The sequence below is a fragment of the Clinocottus analis genome, unplaced genomic scaffold (assembly GCF_023055335.1).
Source record: "Clinocottus analis isolate CAN_PGR_092001 unplaced genomic scaffold, fCliAna1.0.p SCAF_10, whole genome shotgun sequence".
Classification (NCBI taxonomy): domain Eukaryota; kingdom Metazoa; phylum Chordata; class Actinopteri; order Perciformes; family Cottidae; genus Clinocottus; species Clinocottus analis.
The window spans coordinates 2,773,621-2,783,620 of record NW_027175821.1 but is presented as its reverse complement, the minus strand read 5'-3'; the positions used below and the strand labels follow the sequence as shown (position 1 = coordinate 2,783,620).

Here is a 10,000-nt window from a genome sequence, read left to right as displayed (position 1 = left end):
CCCCCTGAGTCAGCACTCACAGCGTTGCAGAAGTGCAGCAGAGGAAATTAGCATTTGCAGCGCCGCTTCGCTTCCTCTCCCACGCTGCGGCCGCGCTTCGTCCCGCAGCGATACGGCGTTCCTGGTTTCTGCCGTTAGCTGAATAAACTCCCGTCCGCTAACACCTCCTGACTGGTGCATGATGGGACGGCCGAGTGCTTTTTGGCAGCGAGCGGTTTGACTTAGCGGAGAGGACAGGAAGTCCACTTCAACACGGAACCCCAATGAGGCAATTTGCTCCTCAGCGTTACCCATGAGCCTCTGGGGCAGAGGCTGCGGCGCTGTGCTCGTTTAACCTTTCTGCCGCTTCATGTCCTTCTGCAGCGGCGGGCCATGAACCCGAATTATGACTAAAGTAACCGTCACAGAGTACAGAACGGTTCTCCTCCAGTAGAACATGTGACCAGCACATGATGACGCTCCTGGAGTCTCTGATCATGTGACTTTGTAAACAACCAATCAGGGTTTGGACCAACAGGAGAGCGAGTAACGTTAGCAGCACCGCTAACAGAGAACCAGCAGGAGGAGCGTTAGCATGCGTTAGCATATTAGAGATGAGTTATGTTTAACTTCCTAGCAGCTCTTTGTTAAAACACCATTATACTCACTTTACTGGTGCTCCCAGTCCTGTGTGTGTGTGTGTGTGTGTGTGTGTGTGTGTGTGTGTGTGTGTGTGTGTGTGTGTGTGTTGCAGTATTTCCAGGTAGCGCTCTGTCTCTGTGAGCTGCAGTGTGCTGCATTACAGCAGAAACACACTGCAGCCTCTCTGCAGTAATCACACGCACACACACATACACACACACACACACACACACACACACACACACACACACACACACACACACACACACACACAGCAGTATTGTTGTGTTTTCACACAATCTCAAATGATGAAAAGAAGCTTCAAATAATAAATATGATGAGGTTTAAAACAGCAGCAGATTTATTCTGCAGAGACACGATGTGTGTGTGTGTGTGGGTCTGTGTGTGTGTGTGTGTGTGTGTGTGTGTGTTATGGCACCCTAGTTTCTTTGGCCTTAATCTGCCTCTAATCCTCCGTCCAAAGTGAAGAATTCTGACTCAACGACACGGAACCAGAAGCTTTTTAATACACTATACACACACACACACACACACACACACACACACACACACACACACACATATATATATATATAAATAAATATATATATATATATATATATATATATGTATATATATATATATATATATATATATATATATATACATATATATACATATATATATATATATATATATATATATATATATATATATATATATATATATATATATGATGTATCGAGTCAGACATGTATTTAACACTGTTTTCTCTCAGAGGTTCATTTAAAATATGGTTGTTGTGTTATTGTGTGTTTTTGTGTGTTATTGTGTGCTGTAAGCTGTGTAGTGGAGGAGGAGCGACAGGAGGTCATGACCCTCATTACCACCTGCCAGATGGTGTGTGTGTGTGTGTGTGTGTGTGTGTGTGTGTGTGTGTGTGTGTTTAGTCAGAAAGGGAAAACACACAAAGGGTTTCAGGTTTTCATAATTTTTCATCAAAAACACATTTCTAGTTCATTTTATTATTTATATATTTCATAAAACATTTCCTGCACAGAATCAGAGTTCACCTGGTGCTGCACAACAATACACACGTAAACAAACAGTAACACACGTGAACAAACAACAATACATCAAACTTATTTCATGAATAAACAACCATTAAAACACCTCTCCACACTACCCACAATGCTGTGGGGCCGCCGTGTGAAACACTACCCACAATGCTGTGGGGCCGCCATGTGAAACACTACCCACAATGCTGTGGGGCCGCCATGTGAAACACTACCCACAATGCTGTTGGTCAGACGTCAGAGATCTCAGCTGGAAGCAAAGTTTTCTTAAAAGACACGCTCACTAACTAAAGCAGATATTAATCAAATATTAATCAGATATTAATCAGATATTAATCAGGTATTAGAAGCAGTTCCAGTGTTTCCAGAGATTCTGTAAATATTAAACGTCTCTGAGGAGAAACAAGAGAACATTTAAACAGTTTATTAGGATTCCTCTATTCATTTCATGGACTTTAAAGTCTGTATTTATTATTCATGACTTCCCCTTTGGAGCCGAAATGAACCAAATGAATCTCATCACGATATTAAAACACACATATTATTATTGATTATATATAAATAACACAGCCTGAGAGGCAAGCTCGCCATAGAAACTGATAGAAAAAATATAATCATATTCATATTCATTTGTTTGTGTGAATAACATTTTGAATGTTGTATTTTTCGTGTCAGCTCCTCAGGACCCTGAGGAGGAAGAGCAGCTACGCACACACACACACACACACACACACACACACACACACACACACACACACACACACACACACACACACACACACACCAGACAAAGACTGGAAGCAGAGCGGCAGGTGGGCGGGGCAGCGAGAGGAGGATGAGTGAAAGGGAGAGAGTGAGAGGGGGAGGACGAAGAATAGAAGCCAAGGGGGGAGGGGATAAAGGAGGGAGGAGGGAGGAGGAAGGGAGGAGGAAAGGAGGAGGGTGTGAAAACAGAAAGCTTGTAGAAAACACACCAGAGTTCTGAAGGAATAAATGATGTAATCATTTGTAATTGGTCTCAATTAATCGTTAGTGCTTGATTGACAGCGCGCAGAGCCAATCAGATGTCAGGATGTGACAACGGCAGCACGCTGTGTGTGTGTGTGTGTGTGTGTGTGTCTCTCAGTGTGTGTGTGTGTGTGTGTTTATGTGTGTGTGTGTGTGCGCGCGTCTCAGTGTTTGTGTTATAAGGGACCTGCTTTAAACAGCAGCGGCGGAAACATGCAACAAAATCTTCACACACACACACACACACACACACACACACACACACACACACACACACACACACACACACACTTCCTGCCTCGCAGCATGAAACTCCTGCAGCAGTTTTTCAGTTATTTATTTCCGGCTGCTCATTAAATATTCAAGTAAAATGAAATATTTGAACATGCGCAGAAGAGTGTTTGACCTGAAGGTTCAGCTTTGTTTCTAATGAACCGCTTCACTTCCTCTATCCTTCACAACAAAAGCCTCACCCTGTTGTTTGGTTAATTTTAAAAACACTTTTATTGTGAAGCAGCACATTCAGGGAAATGTCCTCTGACTTCCTGTAGAGAGGAACCTCTCATGCTGAGGGACCATCTGCCTTCTTCTTCTTCTTCTTCTTCTTCTTCTTCTTCTTCTTCTTCTTCTTCTTCTTCTTCTTCTTCTCTGGGAGGTCAGGGCTAATTGGCCGGCGTCCTGTCGACCGCACAATGCGGCTCTTTGAGCGTTGGGAGCGGAGCTGCGATGAAGCTGTTTGGTTTCCTCCGGCACAAAGAGAGACTCCAGCGCTCAGCGGCCTCGAATCAGAGCTTTTGTTTCCTCCATCGCTCTCGTCTCAACAGCCACTGAGCAGCACGTGATCATACTTTATATTCATATTGGTGTTGTCAATTCTTCATGTTGTTCAGAAAGAAATAAAGTCAAACCCGTTTGTCCTCGTGTGACCTGGACACCAAACATGTGAAGGTAGATTTGTGTCTTTATTACGCCAGCAAATTTCTTGTTTGTCAGTGCAAATCCAAAATCTTTGCTCTCAATTATATATATATATATATATATATATATATATATATATATATATATATATATATATATATATATATATATAAGAAAAATGCTTTAAAGAATTCTCTCAGAAAAAAAATGGTCTCAAAAAAAAAAAAGCTGCGCTCTCAAAGAAAAAGACCTCTCTCCTGACCACCAGGGGGCGACTCCTCTGGTTGTATAGAAGTCTATGCTTCATATGTTAAAGCTGCATTCTCTCTCCTGACCACCAGGGGGCGACTCCTCTGGTTGTATAGAAGTCTATGCTTCATGTGTTAGAGCTGCATTCTCTCTCCTGACCACCAGGGGGCGACTCCTCTGGTTGTATAGAAGTCTATGCTTCATGTGTTAGAGATGCATTCTCTCTCCTGACCACCAGGCCACTATCTATCACTCTTCTACAGATAAATTGATCTTTGCTTGAGCATTTAATTTCATTTTAACTTAATTGACAGACCGTGTCTTCATATGAAATGATTCTGTGGTGGAATATGATTAAAGATTTGATACTCTGCCCCTGAGATGAAGATCTCATGACGGAGGATTAAATGGCGCTCAGAGCTCTCACCGTGTTGTTAACAGACTCAGCTGCACTCTCTCCTCTCTCTGAAGCCTGTATTCTGTATTTTCTACTGTTCTTATCCATATGAGATGTTTTTAGTTTGGTAAATATTGTCGTTATTTATCGCCCAGTTCTTGCATAGAAGCAGGGTGGGGGAGGGGCGGTATAACTTTGCATTGATTCCTAGATGCTTGTTATCAATTATTGATGCTGTCGTTGTCTCAGGTGCTTTGATGAGTAGTTGCAGCCTGCGGCCATGAAGACGTTCCTCATATGCAGAGTCCTTATGCAGCGCTTCAGTGTTGGGGGGTCGGGGGAGGGGAGGAGAGCAACTTGGATTATTTATTATGTTCTCTGTTGCAACTGGAAGTGTTTCTGCAAAACAACAAATGAGGTTTTTGAGTTTCATATCGACCTCGTGACACAGAAAAACACACGATGCCTCTTTGTGTACACGGTGAAGCGGTTGCTTTAGTTTCTGCAACACAACGACGCGTCACGACAACACACCTGATGAAGCATCGACAACGCTCTTCCATCTTAGTCTCGTTGACTAAACCCGAGAAGTTTAGTTTTGAACGCTTTGGTGTTTTTTATTTATTTGGATGCGAGTCCCGGCGGCAGGAAGTGTGGACGAGCTAACGGACAGTTAGCCGCCTGCAGAGATGATGTTTACCCCCCCGGTGAGTTTCCTCATCTCATCACAGCTGGGTGCTCTCATCGCAAAACACACACACACACACACACACACACACACACACACACACACACACACACACACACCCTCACATCGTGTACAACATGTACAAATGCTACCAATGAGGATGTAATTCATCTGGCGCCGTAAAAATTCATTTGGATCTTCTCGTCTTGTTAAGAAAGAGAAACATACTGAGATGTGAGGACTCCTCGTGTCTTGTGTCACCTCTACATCCTGTTATGCGTCACCTCCACATCCTGTTGTGTGTTACCTTCACATCCTGTTGTGTGTCACCTCTACATCCTGTTGTGTGTCACCTCTACATCCTGTTGTGCGTCACCTCCACATCCTGTTGTGTGTTACCTCGACATTCTGTTGTGTCACCTCTACATCTTGTTGTGTTACCTCTACATCCTGTTGTGTTACCTCTACATCCTGTTGTGTTACCTCTACATCCTGTTGTGCGTCACCTCTACATCTTGTTGTGTTACCTCTACATCCTGTTGTGCGTCACCTCTACATCCTGTTGTGTGTTACCTCTACATTCTGTTGTGTCACCTCTACATCCTGTTGTGTTACCTCTACATCCTGTTGTGTGTCACCTCTACATCCTGTTGTGTTACCTCTACATCCTGTTGTGCGTCACCTCTACATCCTGTTGTGTCACCTCTACATCCTGTTGTGTCACCTCTCCATCCTGTTGTGCGTCACCTCTACATCCTGTTGTGTGTCACCTCTCCATCCTGTTGTGTCACCTCTACATCCTGTTGTGTCACCTCTACATCCTGTTGTGTGTCACCTCTCCATCCTGTTGTGTCACCTCTACATCCTGTTGTGTCACCTCTACATCCTGTTGTGTGTCACCTCTACATCCTGTTGTGTCACCTCTACATCCTGTTGTGTTACCTCTACATCCTATTGTGTCACCTCTACATCCTGTTGTGTGTTACCTCTACATCCTGTTGTGTGTTACCTTCACATCCTGTTGTGTCACCTCTACATCCTGTTGTGTTACCTCTACATCCTATTGTGTCACCTCTACATCCTGTTGTGTTACCTCTACATCCTGTTGTGTGTTACCTCTACATCCTGTTGTGTCACCTCTACATCTTATTGTGTGTCACCTCTACATTTCTCACCGGGTGGTGTGAGAGGAACCGGCGGTCGGTGACGTCATCCTGACGGCGTCGCAGTGACTCAGAGCTTCTTACAGGAAACCTGATGAAACACAAAACATATAAATTTGGAGACGTTCTCCTTCTGGGGCGAGAGAAGCTCCTGATGACGTGCTAAGCTAAAGCAGGGATGCTCTGTTGCATAGCAACGATTTATGGTTCACAGTTTTTCATGAAAACCGTTTTCTTTATACCCAAACAGTTGAAGTTCCCACTAAAATCATGTCTAAACTCACCGAGCGTCCTGCAGAGCGAAGAAGGGCTCGTAGAACCTTCCTTACACGTTCCTGCAGACGTGGAACGTTGTCGGGTGAACCAGAGAGGATTCATAGTACGACCCCAAAACCTCTTTCTTTCTATCGACATCGGGTTTGTCCTCCATGTCGGGCCATAAAGGTTCTACGTGAAGAGGAGGAAGAGAAGGAGGAGGAGAAGGAGGAGGTGGAGGAGGAAGAAGAGGAGGAGAAGGAGGAGAAGGAGAAGGAGGAGGAGGAGGAGGAGGATGTGTTTGGTGGATCAAATGGAGGCCAGAGCGACGGATCCATCGTCTGTTAGGGGGATTTGCTTTTGCTGAAAGAATTGGAGTGGGATCAAACCCCTTGAACTCTCTCTCTCTCTCTCTCTCTCTCTCTCTCTCTCTCTCTCTTCCTCTCTCTCTCTCTCTCTCTCTCTCTCTCTCTCTCTCTCTCTCTCTCTCTCTCTCTCTCTCTCTCTCACACACACACACACACGTTGGAGGGGGGATTCAGCCGAGCGGCGGCGGCTTAACACCGAACACTAAACCTCAACGCTGAACTCATGCTCCAGTTTGGGGAATCCCTTTGTGTCTGAGGAGAGAGGAGAGAGGACACAGGAGAGAGGAGATAGGAGAGAGGAGACAGGAGAGAGGAGACAGGAGAGAGGAGACAGGAGAGAGTACTACAGTATCAGTATAGCGAGCAGCAGGAGGAGCTGTCCGTGGTGCTGAACTTTTCTCTGGAGCAACTTCCTGTCTCTCCTTCACATGGATCACTTTCACTTCCTGTCTCTCCTTCACATGGATCACTTTCACTTCCTGTCTCTCCTTCACATGGATCACTTTCACTTCCTGTCTCTCCTTCACTCGTCTGAAGCGGCCCGAGTGTGCTTGTTTCTAAGCGATGACCCAGAGAAACGGAGGAAGGAGGGATCTCTCTTCTTCACCTCCTCCTTGTCTCATTACCGGTTCAGACGGGATGATCCCTGAGAATCATCCGGCTTGTATAAGTATGAACACTTAATGAAGAAGAGGACTATCCTCCTCCTCCACTTCCTCCTCCTTATCGTCTTAATCAGCGCTGGTAGGGTCTTACCCTCCGTCTCCACTCTTCATCCTTCTCTTTCTATCGCTCTCACCGTGTTCCCATCCTCTAGGGAGCGAGAGAGGAAATGATATACGCGGCCAAAGTAATTACACTGAGGATGATTATGATAATAATAATGGTGAGGATGGTGATGATGAGGATGAGGATGAGGATGATGACGGTGTTCCGTCGTCTTTGGCCTCCTCTCGCTCTCCGTCTGTCAGGTCAGACGCTTGAATCAGCGTCTTTTATTTTCTTTCATCTCCGACACAAAAAGCTTCACCGTCTTCACAGATGAATCGTGTGTTACGTAACCAGAAGGGACGCGTTGATGTCAGCGAGCATTAGAGCTGCATTCTCTCTCCTGACCACCAGGGGGCGACTCCTCTGGTTGTATAGAAGTCTATGCTTCATGTGTTAAAGCTGCATTCTCTCTCCTGACCACCAGGGGGCGACTCCTCTGGTTGTATAGAAGTCTATGCTTCATGTGTTAAAGCTGCATTCTCTCTCCTGACCACCAGGGGGCGACTCCTCTGGTTGTATAGAAGTCTATGGCTCTACTTGAACATTTCATGTTCCTCTCATCTCCTCACGTCCTCTTTCCTTTCCTTTTTGTTTATTTCCTACCTCTCCATCCTTCTTTCCTTGTCTCCTTCCCTCCTTTCCTTGCCTTTTTCGTCTTTACTGTCAGTCCCTGTCATTCCATTTTCTTCCTCTCTTCCTCTCCTCTGATCTTTGTTCTCATTCCATCAGTCGAGCAGAGAGAAGCCGTCTTGGTGGCTCCTCCCCTTCCACCACTTCTCCAATCAGTCTCCTTGCTCCCTTCAGCCTCCTCCTCCCTCCTCCTCCCTTCTCTTCATCGCCTCCGCTTGTCTCTGTTACGGTCGGCTGGTTCAGTAAAGTGACGGCGTTTCTCTCCTCTGAACAGATTACCATCGATCGTTCTCTGAGATGAGCGATCGAGAAAAATGTCCTCTCTGCAGACCTTCCTTCATTGTTTCCTTTTCCTGTTTCCTTTTTCACACACAGTTTATATAGTCAGTAAAGTTAATCCCAGTACAGATAATACCAGTACAGCAAATGTCATTTCATTTCATCGGCTCACAACACATGAAAAGGTTTTAATGCATTTATTAAATTCTGACTTGTAGAAACAAGTTTCTGGTTTTAACAAACCTCAGGAAGAAGCTCGATGAGGTCGACCCTCTGGGTTCTAGTCCCACTTGTACTTTAGCTCCTCCCCTCATCTAGTCTTCCCAGAATGCAACACTCGCCAGCATTCTTTGCCGGCATTACTTCATTAAATCCGTCTGTAATCCATTTAACTGACCTCTTGTGTGACCTCTGACCTCTCGTGTGATGTCTGACCTCTCAGGTGACCTCATACATCAGTACACATCACCTTGAACGTGGCCCTTGTTGACAGCTCGGCCCATATGAGCTATAAAGACCACAAAAACACACAAAAACACACAGAAACACAGCTGGTCTGAGGTCAGTTACGGTCTGAAAGTCCTCGCAGGAGAAGCTCTGTCTCGTTGCGTTCATCGAGCATCACTTCCTCTCTGCTGGCGCCGCGCCAGAGTCTCGCTACTGATCCTGTGTGTGTGTGTGTGTTTGTGTGTGTGTGTACATGTACGTGCACGCCTAAGTGAGTGCTGTCATATCGATTAACACTCCGTAAAGCTCCGCGGCTGATGCTCTGGACATGCTGAGTGAGTGTGTGTGTGTGTGATAGAGAGGGAGAGGACATCGCTGCTGACAGTCAGTTCATTGTCATGGACACACACACACACATACACACACACGATAGCTGGATACTGGTCTCTGATGGTCTCAGCAGAAGACCTTCAGCTTTCAGGGACCTTGATTCAGAAATGTGGAGCAGAAAAACTGAACGCTGCTTCTCCATGTTTCGTTCTGACTCTTGGAACAGGAAGTAGACCAGAACCAGACGGCCTGATATAGAGATGTTACCAGCCGTTGTATATGATCATGAAGTTATCTAGATTTGTGTATCATCTGCATAATTATGATAACATACTTTGTTGTTTTTCATAATCTGAGCCAGTGGAAGCATGTAGATGTTGAACAGAAGAGGCCCCAGTATTGAGCCTTGGGGAACACCACATGTCATGCTAGTCATCTCTGATGTGTAATTAGCTACCAACACAAAGTTTTGTATGTCCATCAAGTAGGATTCATACCAGTTAAGTGGTATTTCATGATGCAGCACTGATATATATATATATATATATATATATATATATATATATATATATATATATATATATATATAAATATATATATATATATATTTATATATATATATATATATATATTTATATATATATATATATTTATATATATATATATATATATATATATATATTTATATATATATATATATATATTTATATATATATATATATTTATATATATATATATATATATATATATATATATATATATATATATATATATATATATATATATATATATATATATAT

At 44.0% G+C, this 10,000-nt stretch overlaps 1 protein-coding gene across 1 annotated transcript in view; it reads left to right on the top strand.

Annotated features, from left to right (window-relative positions):
- The window catches only part of LOC137794040 (serine/threonine-protein kinase BRSK2-like), a 45,816-nt gene that overhangs the window by 5,167 nt on the left and 30,649 nt on the right, over window positions 1–10,000 (top strand). Inside the window, exons 2-3 of the mRNA XM_068590596.1 lie at window positions 6,578–6,718; window positions 8,866–8,881. Of these exons, the coding sequence (XP_068446697.1) occupies window positions 6,578–6,718; window positions 8,866–8,881 (157 nt within the window). The remainder of the gene's footprint in view (window positions 1–6,577; window positions 6,719–8,865; window positions 8,882–10,000) is intronic.